This window comes from Ostrinia furnacalis, unplaced genomic scaffold (genome assembly GCF_004193835.3).
Source record: "Ostrinia furnacalis isolate ACB-3 unplaced genomic scaffold, ASM419383v2 OfSCF2084, whole genome shotgun sequence".
Taxonomy (NCBI): Eukaryota; Metazoa; Arthropoda; class Insecta; order Lepidoptera; family Crambidae; genus Ostrinia; species Ostrinia furnacalis.
The window spans coordinates 255925-273066 of NW_021132323.1; the positions used below are offsets into that span (position 1 = coordinate 255925).

General features: G+C 37.7%; 3 protein-coding genes across 3 annotated transcripts; all 3 read right to left on the bottom strand.

The window, feature by feature from the left end:
• Window positions 1-358: 358 nt before the first annotated feature.
• On the bottom strand, window positions 359-4988 carry ValRS-m (Valyl-tRNA synthetase, mitochondrial). Its single transcript, XM_028307075.1, has 4 exons — window positions 4657-4988; window positions 3994-4103; window positions 3006-3499; window positions 359-2911 (listed from the first exon to the last, which is right to left on the bottom strand). The coding sequence occupies exons 1-4, from the start codon at window positions 4901-4903 to the stop codon at window positions 793-795; spliced, it is 2970 nt and encodes a 989-aa protein (XP_028162876.1). The 5' UTR covers window positions 4904-4988; the 3' UTR covers window positions 359-792.
• Window positions 4989-5532: 544 nt separating this feature from the next.
• On the bottom strand, window positions 5533-16874 carry LOC114354600 (macro domain-containing protein RSc0334-like). The gene is made up of 4 exons (XM_028307070.1): window positions 16764-16874; window positions 16305-16445; window positions 6670-6745; window positions 5533-6410 (listed from the first exon to the last, which is right to left on the bottom strand). Exons 1-4 carry the CDS (start codon window positions 16872-16874, stop codon window positions 6082-6084), a joined length of 657 nt encoding a protein of 218 aa, XP_028162871.1. The 3' UTR covers window positions 5533-6081.
• LOC114354608 (ADP-ribose glycohydrolase MACROD1-like) lies at window positions 8927-9365 on the bottom strand. The gene has a single exon (XM_028307083.1). The coding sequence runs from the start codon at window positions 9350-9352 to the stop codon at window positions 8942-8944; it is 411 nt and encodes a 136-aa protein (XP_028162884.1). The 5' UTR covers window positions 9353-9365; the 3' UTR covers window positions 8927-8941.
• Window positions 16875-17142: the final 268 nt, after the last annotated feature.

A 17142-nucleotide genomic window follows, 5' to 3' on the forward strand; every position in this document is an offset into this window, starting at 1 on the left:
TAAAATGAAGTTACAGTTTTATTTTACTACTAGTTGTTAAAAATTGTTTGGTCTTATAAATTTTAAATTGCTTTCAATCTATATTTTAAAGTTATAATGTTTATTTATTCAAGAACCTTCTACATTATTGTTTTCTTAAAAAAATATAAAGAAAGTAATGAAAATTTGCTAACTTGAATTTCAATAAACATCTAACTACAAATATAACGCCCTGTATAAGTGTAATATAAATGTAGCATAGAAAGGTTCATATCCAAAAAAAAAACATTATGTAAGCTGTTAAGTTCCATCAAGATTTTTTATGAATGTTTTCATTGTAAATATTTTTTTTTGTTTTACTTTTAAAGTTATTTTAAACTTTATTCGCCTAGTATGTAGTGGTGGTCTAAAAAAGGCATTTTGAAAATACCTTCTTGATCTAAGTTTATGTTCAGAGGGGCCACTCTTGTTGTTGTTAGTCAATTCATAGCTCTAATAAAACGATTGTTGTAAAATTAAAGTTTTATTGATTTTATAAAATAAATATTTTAAAATTAACAAATGCACATTTTTAATTTAACTAACAAAGTCATACCTACACAGGACAAATACAACATCTGCAATAAATATTATTGTATGTAATTTAATTACACCATTCAAATACACGTGCGAATTTTCGGAACTATCCATCCCTTTCACTCAAGACAAATGAGCGAGATAGATATATCCAATAACAGCGCTAGGCTCCGCCCATTTCATTTGTCAAAAGCCCGCGCGCGCGCAAGTTAAATTTAATGTCGAATGATAAAACGTTTAAATCAGTCTTTTAAGTTGCTTCAGTTCTTGTTGTTTCGTCAATAACTTTTCCTTATCTAAGACTTTCGTCCATTCCGACGCGGAGTTCAAATAATGTGGATTATTTTGTTTTTCTTCCAACTTCATTATAGCTTCTTGCAGCTTGTTAATTTTCTTTACTAATTTATCCCTAGCAGCCAATATGGTGCTATCTACGTTATCTCCAATAATTTCTACGCACACTTTAGTATCTTTATCCAAAATGCCACTGACGCAGTTTTTCGCGGCCTCAGCATCGAAATGAAGAAGACCACATCTGGTTAAATTCAGCACAATTCTTTCATTATATTTTATATCAGACACCAACGTTTCATCAGAGGTACAAAATTGTATTGCTGGCTTAAATTTATTCGAAATCCCGTAGAAACCTCTCAATTCTCTGACTAGATTTATGGCGCTCAACAGTTTCCCTACTTTCCCTTCCAAGTCTAAATTCTTCCAAGCGTTGAAATCTTCAGGTTTGGGAAAATCTAAATATGGTTTCCCACTGTCATTGAAGTTTATGATGATGTTTCTTTGAAAGGCAGGAATTTTAGGGATGAGTTCATCCGTTAAATATGCCATAAAAGGTGCAAGACACCTTAGCGACGTATTCAAAACTGCGGAAAGAGTGTGAGCGTGTGCAAATCCCATTTTTTTGTTATCACTATCAAAACCCGGTTTCGTAGCTTCTAGGTACACATCACAAAATTCGTTGTAGATAAGATTCCTCAGAGCTTTCGTTGCTATATGGAAATTATAAGTATCCATAGACACGTTGACTTTTTCCACCATATCCGCGAGTCTGCTAAGAATCCACTTGTCGAAATATGTGAGGTCGTCTAAAGTTATTTTATCTTCAATAACGCCCAGTTTGTTGTAGGATAACTGGGTGTATTTGACACTTTGCCAGATTTTGTTGCAGAAAAGTTTGTTGGCATGGCACATGGCCACATCGAAATTGACAAAATGAGATTTCACGTCTTGCGAGAGGAGAGTGAATCTCAAAGCATCAACTCCACACTGGGGAATGCCGTTCGTATTGGAGAAATTTGATTTGTGGTAATCCAACGCCTTGTTCATTTCTTCCTTGCTCAAAATTCCGTTTTTGTGCATATCCTCCGTTTTCTCCTTGAGTTTGCCCATCGATATCCCGTTGATGACGTCGAGTGGGTCAATGACGTTGCCTTTGCTCTTGGACATTTTAGCGCCTTTGTTATCGCAAATAATACCGTGTAGCAAGACTTTATTAAATGGTAACTTATCCGTTAGTTCCAGGCCAAGGATCACCATTCTGTGTACCCAGAAACCTAGGATATCGTGTCCAGTGGCCATAAGGTCTAACGGGTAGAATTCTCTGTAGTCTTCGTTGTAATAATGCTCGGGCCATCCCAAAACAGCGAATGGGTATATGCCTGAGGAGAACCAAGTGTCTAGGACATCAGTATCTCTTTCTGCCTTGATCTCCCCAGGCAATGTTCGTAGGAATTTGGATGCTTGCTGTTTGGCTGCCATCTCATCGTTAGCTGCGATCCAGATGACACTTTTTTCGACGCTGCATTTGTAGGCGGGAATTTGATGACCCCACCAGAGCTGCCGTGATATGCACCAATCTCTGTCATCCCCAGTCCAATTTAACCATTGTTTGACGAACTTTTCTGGTTCAATTTTTAATTTCCCCTCTTTTAAAATTTCTGAGATTCTCTCGTTTATTGCACTACACGATAAAAACCACTGTTCCTTCGGCAAATACTCTATGACGTCACCAGTCCGGCTGCACACTGGTAACGTCATTGGATGTGGTTTCACTGCTCTGAGGAGTCCAGAATTTTCTAACGCTTGAACGATAATTTCTCTGCAATCGTACTTTTTGTGGTTATTGTATTTGTCACAGTTTTTCATGCAGCCATTCTCGTCGATAACTTGTAGTAGAGGCAAGTGATGGTGTTTGGCGATGTCGTAGTCAACTTTGCTATGCGCTGGCGTTATTTTCACGGCTCCAGTCCCGAATTCCATGTCGACGAAATCGTCTGCTACGATGGGTATTGTGGCGTTTCGAAATGGGTGTATAGCTTGCTTGCCGATAAGGTGTTTATACCTGAAAAGGAGAAGAAATAAAATTAAATTTTGTACAAACCTTCTTATTTGTCAGCCCTGAGAGTAATATTTATTAAAAATAAAATTAATCGTACCTGGAATCATGTGGATGAACTGCAATAGCCACATCACCCAGCATCGTTTCAGGCATTGTTGTAGAGACTACTATTTCTTCTGACGGTGGATCGAACAGTTTATATGCAAAGCTGTACATGAGACCAAATCTGATGGGCCTATCATATCCTGGTATCACCTTATCTGTTGATCCATTTATAGTCTCATTCTCAACTTCAATATCGGACACTGTAGATTTTAATGCGTTACACCAGTTGACTAGAGCCTTCTTCCGGTAAATGAGGCCTTTTTGGAATAATCTTATGAACGCTGTATTAACTGCGTTTGAATGTTTGGGGTCCATCGTGAACTTTTGTCTTGACCAATCCAAAGAGCAGCCAAGGGTTCGTAGCTGTTCACAAATTGTGTCTCCATGCTTTTCTTTCCACTTCCAAACTTCGTTGATGAATTTCTCACGGCCAATCGTTAATCGGTCCATTCCTTTCTTGCTATGCAAATACTTTTCTACAACACCCTGAAATGAACAGAAAACTTAAATAAGTGTTTCAGTTTCTGCACAAAAAGTTGCAGCATGCAGTTCTTGTTTGAATTTACAGAACACCAGTAGCTGAAACCCAGCAAATATTGTTTTGCATCTAAAGCCCAGTCTCTGAGCACGTAGAATTTTGTCTCGAAACCGCGCGATTATCGCTCGCGCGTAATTATGTTGCGCTCGCACACCCACTGCNCTCACTGCGGGCGCCCGTCGCACAGTCGCGACAGCAATATAATTACGCGCGAGCGATAAGGATGGGTAGCTTGGGGTCAATGAACAAAATTCTACGTGCTCAGCGACCAGACTATAGGCATATGAAAAATAGTTTGGGATAGGAATTTTGTATTAGATTTTTTTATACTGCAATTACCTCCATAATTTACTTATAAAACTTATACATAAATCAACATTCAAACCAGGTTTATTTTCATTTCAACGAACAGATTAATATTGTAACGTTAAAACTATTTCACCTGAGTAGCTATTCCAGCGTGGTCAGTGCCAGGTAGCCAGAGCACATTGAAGCCTAGTGACCTCTTTCTTCTTACGGTCACATCTTGAATGGTGCAGGCTAGAGCGTGACCTGAAAGGTATAGGAAAAAGAAACGTAGGCTGTATTTTTGAATATATAAATAATTATTAAAGTTTTACTATTTCTTGATAAAGTTTCACATAGTTATCAGACATTATTATAAATAAAGTATGCCAATTTTATTATAGGTAGCTTCAGCAGTCATTTATCTCTATCAGTGACCTGGAAATCTAAAGTAGACTGAAAGATATGACTGTCCCTTTGAAGAAACTAGGTCAAACTATCAGACTTAAAAAATCCTCCCCCTGGGCCAGAAGCTGGGTATTTGCCCCCCCTCCCCTCCAGGCCAGAAGCTAGGTACGCCCATGGCTGTGAGACCTTAGACCTTATACAGACCCTTCATGTTTCAAAGTTGATTAATTTAAATGACAATGAAAGTAAATTAGAATTTTATCAATTTACTGTGCTAAAGAATAGCGCACAAAATAAGCCAACATTATGTACAAGCTAGCCATGTATTCCTAAATTTAATACACTGAGATTTAATAATAAATCTAGCAATAAATTCCAAAAATAAATCCAAATTATAACCTAAGTTCTGTACCTAAATGCAGTTTTCCTGTGACGTTCGGAGGTGGAAGAACCATGCTGAAAGGAGGCTTGTCGCTTAAATTCTCGGCTTTGAACAAGCCCTTCCATTCCCATTGATTGTATTTGTCTTTTTCCACAACTTCTGGCTTGTACGCCGCAGCGGACAAGTTTTCCTTCAGAATTATTCTAGTTGTGGACGAAATGGACCGCCGGTATAGATATAAATACGGTAACATATAATTTCTAAACCGTGAAAGCATTTTCACGTAGTTTATTTGAATTTAATCGGTAATATTAATATAATTTCACAGAGATTTTTTGAAAACAAAATGTACGTGTGTTCCGTTTCACTAAATTTGACAATTGATTATAAGACAGCTTAAATTCTTAAAAAATTATTTCAGCTGGCCTAAAAAAATAAAAAACCGGTCAAGCGCGAGTCGGTCCCGACCGCCGAGGCACGGTAATACTATATGATATTATTACCGTGGCCGAGGGTTCCCGTTCCCGTACAAACTTGTATTTGTTATTGAAATAGAATAAACTATGAATAAAAACGAGGATTCGAAGACTATTTTTTAATTTTACCACAACTGCGTGGGAATCATTTTAAATTGCACAAGGGACAAAGGACAATCACAGGACACTGAAAGGCAACCTACTTAGGAAATTTTTTAATAATAGAGCTTTCACATTTAAAAATATTTTATTATGCAAATTACAATAAAAAGCTGGGAAGTTCAATACCAATAATCATACAAGTCTTTTCAAAAGGTATCACAATAAATTTTTCAAAAACTTATAATCTAACTAGAAAATTGATTAAAACCAAAATTAATGTAATCATGTCGCTCGGCGAAGCATGATTTTACTTTGATTTTATTCGATAAAAGTTCCCCTTGTATGCAAAAATAAAGAAAGTATACTCAAGCTATACGTATACAAAACGGCACCTTGTGCCATGGACTTAGTCTACGAGTAAAATTACATCATGAATAAATGACTATATCAATAGTTAGGCCAGTTTTTACCTCATTCGAAAAAACGGAGGCCTTCTTGGTGGGTTATAATAAATGGACGTTGTCAGCCACAAAATAAGACTCAAATTTGTTTTAGCCTCAAAGATTACACGAGTATACAGAACTCAACTCAACTGGCTTAGTGTTGAGGTGGCAATTGTAAAAAATAGTTTGATATAATGCCTTTTAGGCGATTATCACACTGCACCGCGCTCCGCCGCGGTACGCGGGACTACAGATTTAATCATTATATGCAAGTACCTCAGTTTGTATAGAAAACACGCGCGGCACAACACACTGACAACGCGTTTGCGCGCGGGATTCGTTATATGTCGCCACGCGGACCGCGGTGCAGTGTGATAATCGCATTACATTAGTTTGTCCTGAAAAATTTCAAAAAGAATGGCTGTCCCTATGAATTACTCAGAGACTGAAGCCCCGTCGTTGTAATTCCATCCGTGCACTGGGAAGTACATCTGCATTAACGTCTTGTATATGTCCACATCAACCGGCATGAACGTGCAGAATATGATGCGTTCCATTTCTTCGTTAGCCTCAAGGAACTTTCTGGCTGTACGCAGTGCGATGTGAGCAGCCAGACGGTTGGGGAAGCCGTAAATGCCAGTGGCAATGCAAGGGAAGGCGATGGACTTGATTTTGTGCTCGTGGTGGAAGGCGAGACTCTTGTCGTAACAGGACTGCAGGGCTGTCACTGAACCATCCCGAGGGCCAACCGTGTGAATGACATCTGAAAATAATTATTGGGACATTATTTTTTCTTCTATTCATCCATCAGAGACAATATGTCTTTAGTTTGGTTTTTTAATTTCGAGGAGGCTTTTGCCCACACAGGGTGCCACAAGAATTAATATTTATAATGAATTCAATAATTGTAGTCAAACCATTTTTGTGGAAATAAAAGCTAAAGTAAAAAGCTTTTATATTACTTTTTCTTTATAACTCAGAATAATAATGGGCTGAGTATAGCAGAAAGTATAAATACTTACATTTAGTAGGCAGATTGTAGCCACTTGTAATCTTGGCTTCCCCAGTGCCGCAGCCGTGGAGGGAATTGCATTCCTCCTGAAAAACAAAGTTCAAAGGGTTTAGAGTAATTACCACTTGGCTTTAGTGTCTCATCATGTCAGCCATAGGACGTCCACTGCTGAACATAGGCCTCCCCTAATGCTTTCCACATTGATCGATTGGTAGCGGCCTGCATCCAGCGCTTCCCTGCTACCTTCACGATGTCGTCTTTAGTGTCTATTACTTATAATCAAGAAACAAATAGCTTTAGTGTCTATTACTTATAATCAAGAAACAAATAGCTATTCTGATAGTTACAATCAAATTCCGACACACAGAGAAATTTCAATTCTTTTCGCTCGCCGCATGTGACAGTGGCAACACGTGTTTCAGGTGTTTAAGTGGAAAAATCAAATTCTAACGTAGTTTAACTCAAAAAAAACTCAATTTTAAGCTTAGTTATTTTAATAATTAACAACAGGTGACGGATTTATCTGGTAAAACAGTAAGTAGAATGGAATTAACTCCTCCCGATCCCCCGGATCCTCCGGATCCGGCCCCCTGTTCAATGGACATTTCTCAACCACTGTTTTCTCAAGCCGCAACAAAACGCCGCCTGGATTCGGAGGTTCCTTCTGAACCCGCGAAGAGATCCAACAACCCTTCTGCTGCAATGTCATCTCCAAGCAGCCAACCGGTGTACACGCACCCATCTCTTGTTATCGCACCAAAAGTCTACAGTGACCTTGACAAAGGCCCTTTTATTGTCCACGTGTCCCGCATCGAAACCGAGCCTAATGCCCCAACTTTCATCCAGCCAATTAGGTTTGGAAAATTTTTGGTCAATAACAAAATTAAGGACGTGATCAACGATGGTATCAAAAAAATTGGGAGAAACAGAATCTCTGTTGAGTTCACATCTGCCAGTGCTGCCAACAAATTTTTGAGTAGCGAGATTCTATCCCTTTGCAAGTACTCAGCAACAATCCCGACGTACAACGTGACCCGTATGGGCCTCATTAAACAGATCCCCTCCGATCTTCCAATGGAAGAGCTTGCGGAGTCATTGACGATTCCTGACGGATGTGGCATCCTGCTAAAAGCCCGCCGTCTAAACAGGAAAGTGACCACAGACGGGCAAGCGTCCTGGGTCCCCACCCAATCGGTAGTCGTGACATTTAAGGGACAGGTTTTGCCAAAACGAGTATTTCTGTTCCATAACTCAATTCCAGTTGAGACATACCAGCTCCCAACTATTCAGTGCCTCAACTGCTGCCGCTTTGGCCATGTCAAAGCCCAGTGCAGGTCGAAGGCTAGATGTTTTCGTTGCACGCAACCCCACTCAGCGGATAACTGTGATATTACCGAAGAAAAGGCCACATGCATTCACTGCACAGGACCTCACTTTGCTCTTAACAAATCCTGTCCAGAGCACTCCAGACAAAAAGCTATTAAAATTGCTATGTCACAGGATANGTTTTTTACATTGCATAAGATAAATATTTTTTACCTGTAGGTATTTAACGTGTTATTCACACAAAAAGGGGCTATAAACACAAATTTCGCAAATCAGTCCGAATAGAGTCAATGCACTAATTTAGGGAATTTGTGAAGTTGTTGTTATTATTTAAACAAGATTAGTATACCGTTTGAATGGGGATAGACTAGAGAAGTTTTGATAAAATCAGAAGATCGCTATCTCTTTTTAAAAAAAATTTATAGCCATGTAAACTTAAATGTTCAGTCCATTTTTAACTTTTCGGAAAAGTTCAAAGCTGAATTAAAAAAAAAACTAGATGATATTTGCCAGTAACTTTAGATTTGATGCAACCCTATATCAATGCAGGTCAAAACAAAATATTTACTTTGAGGCTACGCTTAGTAGTTTTTTTTTAAATCGAAAGTAAATGATGCGATTTGGGTATTTTGGTGAAATTACTAAAAAACTTAATATAAAAGTAGCCGCCTGACATGGAACGTGTTATGGGGGCTGAAAATATAGGAAATGACCCATTCTATCCGCCAAATCATTTTGGCACACGATGCGCCAAACACCCTGTATATCAAAGTTGATATATATCGGATATATATCATAAATATCCGATATTTTGATATTTATAATAAATATCGGATATTTTCGAACCCTGTTCCTTGGAAAGGATTGTTTTGATTGTGATTTTAAGTTTATTGTGCGTATCATAGTTCTTTTATGTGCAAGTAAAAGCACAGGCCTTTTATAAGTTTGGAAATCCTTTAGCAATAACATTGAAATAAACAATTAACGTGAGATTGTATTTTGTATACCTCCAACTTTGTGATATCTCCTTGGAAAATTGACACCTTCTCAGAGAGCTCTTTATCTTTAGAAGGGTCAAGTTTAATCTTCTGGAACTCCGTAAGGTCATCCAAGGTGTGCTTCAACATCTCAATATCGCGATTTTTGATCACAAACTTGCACCACGGATCGACTTTGTCAAGGATTATGTAGTCGCCCGGTTTATATAACTTCCTCTTCTCCTCCAAAGGCAAATTAGCAATCTTGTTTTTCTCAACCTTCCATTTACTTTGCGTAGTCATCTTTTCCACACAAAACGGACGTACTAACTGCGCACGATAAACATGAAAAATGGAGAAAAAAATTGCACGATTCGCCGGCAAAATCATGTCCTAAACCTGTTCCTCTTCTAATCTGTGGTTAGTATTTTTTTTGAAATCGTATTCGGATTATGTGTTGTTTCTATGGTGTTTGACACTTTTGAAATACACTATGACAAATTATGTGAAAAAGTTTGAAAACGAACACGCCCAGGCATTGACGTTTATAATGACATTTAGGACTGCGGAAAAGTCTTGGTCTAAAGCCGTGAAACGATATTAAAAAAAAAATCAGGGAAAGGGAGGGCGTTTTTGGTTTAGGCGGGAATTTAAGTTACCGAACCGACTGTACCTACTTTATCCTTGGTCTGAGGTTTACCAAACCAATAAAACGTAGTGAATTATATCCTCTTTGAAACCAATTTTTCGATTCGGTAGGAACGACAAGGTTTTTTTTTCGTTTGTTGGCTTTACACGGCTTAGCGACAAGTTTCTTGATTTCTCATTTTTAGTTATAAAAAGGTAATTTTTACTTAGCTGATGTAGGTAGGTGTTTATTTTTCCCCTAAACACTAATAATGTAATCAATTTGTACAATGAGGAACTAATCATATTGATTATGTACACAATTGTGTTTAAGATTTCACGCATAATCACTGAGTTTCACATGTTTGTTACAAATTATCATTAATGCAAAATATTATGTACTAACCTACCATAGTCTTGGGAGATCAGCTGCAGGATGCAGGTGTGTCTGGTGGTAGTGCTTGTTTTGCTAAGCCTCATTATATCAGAATTACCAAGCAGCCAGTGCAAGGTTAGGATTAATTTTTAAATGGAATACTTAGGCACTTAGTTGAGACTGCGAATTCCAAAATTTCTTTTTTATTTTTACTTATCAAGTACAGTTCATTTTATAGTTCTTTCATTCCTGAGGTTTTAGTTCTAGATTTAAGTTAGGTAGGATGTGCTGAATTATTGTGGTAGGTGTATCACCCATTTAATAGTTCTTTAATTTTTACTAGGCTTGGTGGCACGATGGTTTTAGAGGTAAAGAAAGAGGGTCACTTATTCTTGGGGCAAAAGGGGAACGGGGAAAATACGTGACTCGCAGCGAACGTAGCCTAAAAACTAAGATAGGTTTTTATAGGGAAACCGAACTGTCGAGACCTAGAAACGAAGGCAAAGGTGAAGGACAAGGGTTTGGAAGTAAAAGCAACGTTTTGACACCTGGAAATGCGGTAAAGAGAGAAGAGTTTTATTGGAAAATTTTCAATACTAAAGGAGGACAAGAAGTCGAGTCTAGAAGGTGGAAACCTTGGAAACCGTTAAAGGGACAAATAAAGGTAAGGCCGAAGGCGACCCGGTGAGAAATGTGTAATTATTCTTTTTGCTTCTATTTCTACGAGTTTTTTCTACCCCGAAAGTTAACTGACAGAGAATGCTTTACTAGCATTGCTTTGCGTACTTATTAGGTACTAGCTTTCCGCCCGCGGCTTCGCCCGCGTGGAATTTCGTCTGTCACAGAAAAACTTTATCGCGCGCGTCCCTGTTTCAAAAACCGGGATAAAAACTATCCTATGTTCTTTCCCGGGACTCAAACTATCTTTATGCCAAATTTCATCAAAATCGGTTGCGAGGTTTAAGCGGGAAAGCGTAACAGACAGACAGACAGACAGACAGACAGACAGACAGAGTTACTTTCGCATTTATAATATTAGTTGGGATTAATTCTAAGGTAGGTATTACATTTTAATTAATAACATGTTGGTAACAAACTATTGAATAATTTTACTTTTTTTTCAGAATGATGTGAAGGCCAAGGGAGACTCAAAAGATATGAAATAATATTAGAATAGCCATTAATATTCGCATAATGTGTGTTTTATTTTTAGAAGCAATTCTAAATAACATAGGCTTTCAAAAGTACGATTTCGATTGATATACTGATTGATTGCGGTCAAATACCTGCCTTGTCTAGCATAAAAAAGTCAGGTTTTTTACAGGATCTTTCGTTACCGATATTTACTTACAAATAAAACCCTGAAAATATCTTTGAGAGAACGTTTTAATAATTACTTAGTTAGGTACTATAAGTTTTTCAAAATTTCATTGTCGTAGTCTTCACGCTTTTCTTTAATGCTGAAATGGTTAAAAACATAGTTAAAGTTTGACATTTTATTTCGTAATTCAATGGCTTAAGATTTAATATGATTTTCTTGTAACCTACCTTGATTACGTTTTGGGTCCCGTACAGTTACTCATTAATACTCATATTCTTGCCCCAGACACTGCTGATCATGGTAGTTCAGTAAACATATCACCAGTTTTTTTGGTGTACCGTCGTCTAACTGTGCAAAAATAAAAAAATATTAATTAAAATAAGTCGGGTTTTCCTTCCCGACGCTTAACTCCAGAACGCACGAACCGATATCCACGGTTTTGTATTCATTGGAAAGGTCTCGGGCTCCGTGAGGTTTATAGCCGCGCGATAAAGCTTTTCTGTGACAGACAAAATTGCACGCGGGCGAAGCCGCTGCTGGCGGAAAGCTAGTGCAAATCAAATAAATTATTCTGGAGGCAGGCCGCCACCAACCGGCGATTGTGGAAATCATTGGGGGAGGCCTATGCTCAGCAGTGGACGTCCTATGGCTGAAATGATGATGATGATAAAATTATTCTGTAGAAAATAAGTAAGGAGAATTTCATTGGCATGAGATTACTAAAATAGTTGCTACAGTTTGAATCAAAGGCGTTGTGTAGTAATTTTTTGTGTGCAGTTTTTTTTCTTTTTTTTTCATCTTCGAATCGGTAGTCCAAAAATCCATTCTGTGTTAGCAGGGTAGGTAATCCCTATATTTTATTGCAGATTTTTGTCAAAATATCTACATTAAAAAGCCATATTAAAATTAAATGGCTTACCCCTTTCTTCAGCCTGAAAAAGGCAGTATTCGATAAAACGATTATTATAATAAAATTGAGTAGGTATCTCAGAGGTGCCTCACCAACTTGGGTGTAAAGACACAGACAATAAACAATGTATTTTTATTAATGGCTAAAATAATAAGACAAAAATGTTTTCGGAAACACAAAATAGATTCATAATAAACAATAGCTTACCTACTGCAACGTAAAATAAATCATTAATTTACTTAACGATTTTTTAAAGAACTATAGCAGTTATACAGGGTGTTAGGTAAATGGGTATATGAGCCGACACTAGCCCATGTTAACATGGTCATATAAATGGTATGGTGAAGTCAGAAATTTGATATCATCATATTTATTTTATTTTAATTTTCATACAAAATAAATTTTATAAAATCCGATTTGTATGAAAATTAAACTAATTAGAATGAAGATATCAATTTTCTGACTTCACCATACCACTTATAATATGACCATGTTAACATGGGCTAGTGTCGGCTCATACACCCATTTACCTAACACCCTGTATGGTGTCTAAAGTCTAAAAAAAGAAACCTTTATAAACCTTTAAAGGACTTCTTGGCGGGAATCTGAAGCGTCATGTTAGCGGTTTTGTTTTATTTCCTCAAATTCGTGTTTGGGCGACTATCAATGTGTAATAATGGTGGATTATTAACCATTAAGTGTTCGTGAACGTGCATGAGTGTGGGCGAGTGAAGCAAAACAGTGCATCGTGATTCTTCTGGTTCTCTCAAGTTGTCCATAGGAGGTCTCAGTAAAGCACCACAACTTTACTGAGACTCAAAGGGTGGGAAGGGGTATCATCTATCATCCTTCATTATATCATTACTTGATCTCATTTTGTAACTCGTATCCGTATCACATATATACCTACTTGAAAATGGCACAAATCAAGTCGACCTCGACGTGTATTGCCAACATCATCAAAAAAGAACAACAAAAAAATTGCCTCATACATAATGCGCAATGCGCAGCTACATAATGCGCAATGCGCATACCGATTTGTATTTGTAAAATTTAAAGGAAATTTTTACTACCACTTTTCTACGAAGGAATTGAAAAGGTTCAAGTTAAATAGGCAACATTATATTTACTTAAATTACTTACTATTTGTATGGGTACTGAAACAAAAAAATAAAACCTTGGTTTTAAAATGAAAACGATAATCAAATCTATATCTACTTCTATACTAATATTATAAATTCGAAAGTAACTCTGTCTGTCTGTCTCGCTTTCAAGCTTAAACCACTGAACCAATTTTGATGAAAATATGTAGTTTGAGTCCCGGGGAAGGACATAGGATAGTTTTTATCTCGGTTTTTGAAAAAGGGACGCGCGCGATAAAGTTTTTCTATGACAGATAAAATTCCACGCGGGCGAAGCCGCGGGCGGAAAGCTAGTATTCATAATATACATAACTAGCTTTCCGCCCGCGGCTTTGTCCGCGTAGTTATAAAAACTATCCTATGTCCTTTCCCGGGACACAAACTGTCTCTATGCCAAATTTCATGGTGGTTTATGCGTGAAAGCAAGACAGACATACAGAGTTACTTTCGCATTTATAATATTAGTACAATATACCAAAAGAATGTCATACCGAGCCGCCATACCAGGATGCCCCGTCTTCCCCATCTTCACCGGCCCCTCCGTACCAATAATCCCAGCCACCGCTACCGCCACTGCCACCGCTACCGCCACTGCCACCGCTACCGCCACCGCCCCAGCCGCCACCGCCGCCTCCCCAGCCGCCGCCGCCACCGCCCCAGCCGCCGTCGCCACCGCCCCAGCCGCCGCCGCCACCGCCCCAGCCTCCACTTCCCTAGAAATAAGATAAAAAAAAATCGGCTCTGAGGGCTGAGTGTGTTTAAAACATCAAACGCGCTCACTTCACTAGTGAGAGTAGTGAGCGCGTAAAAAATGACATTAAATGATGACACTAGTATTATTATCTGTTGTATGACGAATTGTAGAGCGCCCCTATCGGAAAGGTTCAAGAACTAAAATTTTCATAATAATAATTNTACATAATAATTTTTTTAAACGCGCTCACTAAGCCCTCTGATGTGTGCGTTCACATTAAAATGTAGCCTATACCTAATACCTGGGCCATAATAATGAATTAATTGACACAATAATGTCAGGGATGGTGATTCACTATGAAATAAAATAGTAAATTTAATGTGTTTTGAATGAGGGCTAAGTATAGTATTTCCCTCATCAGTTAGTGCTACTGTATGGTAACTCGCCAATTTTAATAATTATCATTCTTTGGTAGGTCTAGGTATCACTTACTCCATTTCCGCCTGACCATCCTCCTCCCCCTCCCTAGGACGTTTTATAATTTTTTATTTAAGCTTTGGAAATATTTGTTTTTTGTTTCTAGTGATAATTTAAATCTACGGATTTTGTTAAACTATTGAAAAAATTATAAAGTGATTCTCAGCATTTTTTCCTGGCAGGCTTCGATAGGTCGGTCCCTTAATCAGCAAAAAAAATGTATGCGTTTGGTCTAGAACACCTTGTATGTATATAGGATTCAGTTTACTGTAAATTTTTACTGTATTTAATATGGTCATTTTATCCTACCTCAATCCGCTCTCCTGATCACTTTCTTCTCTCCGTCCGATCCTTTCGTTCCGTTTTTTCTTTCCTTAACCGTTTCCCCGTTTTTACTCAACGAATGGCAACACACAAGCCGTGTAAAGCCAACAAAAGAAAAAAACACCTTGTATAATAAACAGACTAAATTACCCAGTGGTATTACTTACCCCGTTTCCGCCCGGCTGTCCTGCTTCCTAGGAATTGTATTATTTATAATAAACTAGCTGACCCGGCGAACTTCGTACCGCCTTAGCGTAGAGATTTTCTTAATATTTTTTTCCGTAAGAACCATCCTTGGACTTCCACAAACATTTAAAAAAAAGAATTATCGAAATCGGTTCAGCCGTTCACACGTGATGCCGTGACAACGCGAAACGGGTTTCATTTTTATATATATAGATTTATGTAAATAATTTATTATTATTTATGCTCGTTCACGTACTCGTAAGACAGACCAATGTAATTCATAAAATTTTTGTCATGGCATTTATGAATTTTCTATTTCTATAGTATAAAATCAATCCAATCCAATCCAATCGATCAACATGGAAAGCTTTGGGGGAGGCCTATGTTCAGCAGTGGACGTCCTATGGCTGAAATGATGATGATGATGATGATGATTATTGATGATGATAGTATAAAAATTAAATGAATAAGTGATACGTGTTAATAATAATTATATTTTCCCTTTGTTGGTATTACTTACCCCTTTTCCGCCAAACCATCCTCCTCCTCCCCCTCCCCCTCCTCCTCCGCCACCTCCGCCTCCTCCTCCCTAAGACATTATTATTATATATGTTACGGTCAAAGTGATAAATGTGAAAATTATGAATAATCGCCGGTTATTATGAATAATTACCGCATGATTTGGTAAATGTGATTAATATGAGGTCATTTATGTGTGTATAAAACTAAATAGGCGGCTTAGGGGTGGCCCCAGAGACGGGGCAAGACCTAAATTTGATGTGGGCAAGACAGATTTCGCGAGGCCTTGTTCTGTGGCGACTGGCGACCTGAAGACGGATTTTATGAAATAATAAAAAAAAGGGTCAAAGGTCTACGTACATTGACAGTTTCTGATTTCTTGATTCAGTGATTATTTTTATTTATTTATTTATTTATTTATTTATTCATTTGCAATAACATATTCAGCACATACAGGTATACATGCATTCATACATTGACCCTGTAAGGGTGTAGCAAAGTTACATNAAAAAAAGAAGAAGAAGAAGAAATTTCAATTTTTCTTTCAATATTTATATGTATCTAGCTTTCCGACAGCGGCTTCGCCCGCGTGAATTTTGTCTGTCACAGAAAAACAATATCGCGCGCGTATTTGATCACCGTGTAGACCTACCCTGGACTACGACAAACATTTTAAAACCAAAATCTGCTCAATTGGCCCAGCCGTTCTCGAGTTTTAATCAGACTAACGAACATCAATTCATTTTTATTTATATAGATAGATTACCTGTAGAAAGGGCCCAGCAGCCCGGTGAATGGCTCCATCGACACCCCCACCAGCAATGAGGCGGGAATTGGCTGCGTTTACAATTGCATCAATCTGTAAAGCAGAGATAAACTTGTTATTCCTTGGCAGGGTTCGAGGATATATATCAAGGGATATATATCAAGATATATATCGGATATATATCCGATATATATCAAGCCGGTTTTGATGATATATATCAACTTTTAAAATTTGTTACTGTATTTGTACTTTTTGACATAAGATTTTTATTTTTTTAGTTGATTTTGCCGTATTTCAAAGAAATTTTATGTTTTTGCTTTATTTGTCTGATTTTAAGTTTTAAGAACATTAAAAACATGTTTATGTAACACATATGCAATAGTATTCATGAATAATACAATAAAATAATACTATGGCTTTCATACAAAATTGATATATACATCACAAAGAGGTACATACATAACCGTCCTGGCCCTTGCAATAGCCGCCGCCGCCACCGCCGCCGCCACCGCCACCGCTCCAGCTGCCGCTACTCCCGCTGCAACCGCTTCCACTACCTCCCTTTCCCATAAAAAGAAGTTTTTTTATCTCATAGTTACAAACTGAACCTAACTATATTATTTAACAAATACTTAAGCGTAATAAAATGTAGGTACTAAGTTTTTCTTTCATAAAATTCTTGTAGAAAAATATTTAAAATTATATTATATTTATTAAAATTTTAAGCATATACATAACTGATTAGGTGATACGCGTTAATAATATATTTCCCCTTGTAGGTATTACTTACCCCTGGTGCGCCTGGCCGTCCTCCTGCTCCCTAGAAAATTTTGTTATT

Excerpts from the sequence above, each read along its gene's own strand:
- ValRS-m (XM_028307075.1), bottom strand. The coding sequence starts at position 4,903 with ATGCTTTCACGGTTTAGAAATTATATGTTACCGTATTTATATCTATAC. Across the intron at positions 4,104-4,656 it reads CACAGGAAAACTGCATTTAG|GTCACGCTCTAGCCTGCACC; the intron begins GTACAGAACTTA and ends TATACCTTTCAG. Across the intron at positions 3,500-3,993 it reads ACGCTGGAATAGCTACTCAG|GGTGTTGTAGAAAAGTATTT; the intron begins GTGAAATAGTTT and ends TGTTCATTTCAG.
- LOC114354608 (XM_028307083.1), bottom strand. The coding sequence starts at position 9,352 with ATGATTTTGCCGGCGAATCGTGCAATTTTTTTCTCCATTTTTCATGTT.
- LOC114354600 (XM_028307070.1), bottom strand. The coding sequence starts at position 16,874 with ATGGGAAAGGGAGGTAGTGGAAGCGGTTGCAGCGGGAGTAGCGGCAGC. Across the intron at positions 16,446-16,763 it reads GCAAGGGCCAGGACGGTTAT|TATCCTCGAACCCTGCCAAG; the intron begins GTATGTACCTCT and ends TCCCTTGATATA. Across the intron at positions 6,746-16,304 it reads CTGCTGGGCCCTTTCTACAG|GAGGAATGCAATTCCCTCCA; the intron begins GTAATCTATCTA and ends TTTGTTTTTCAG.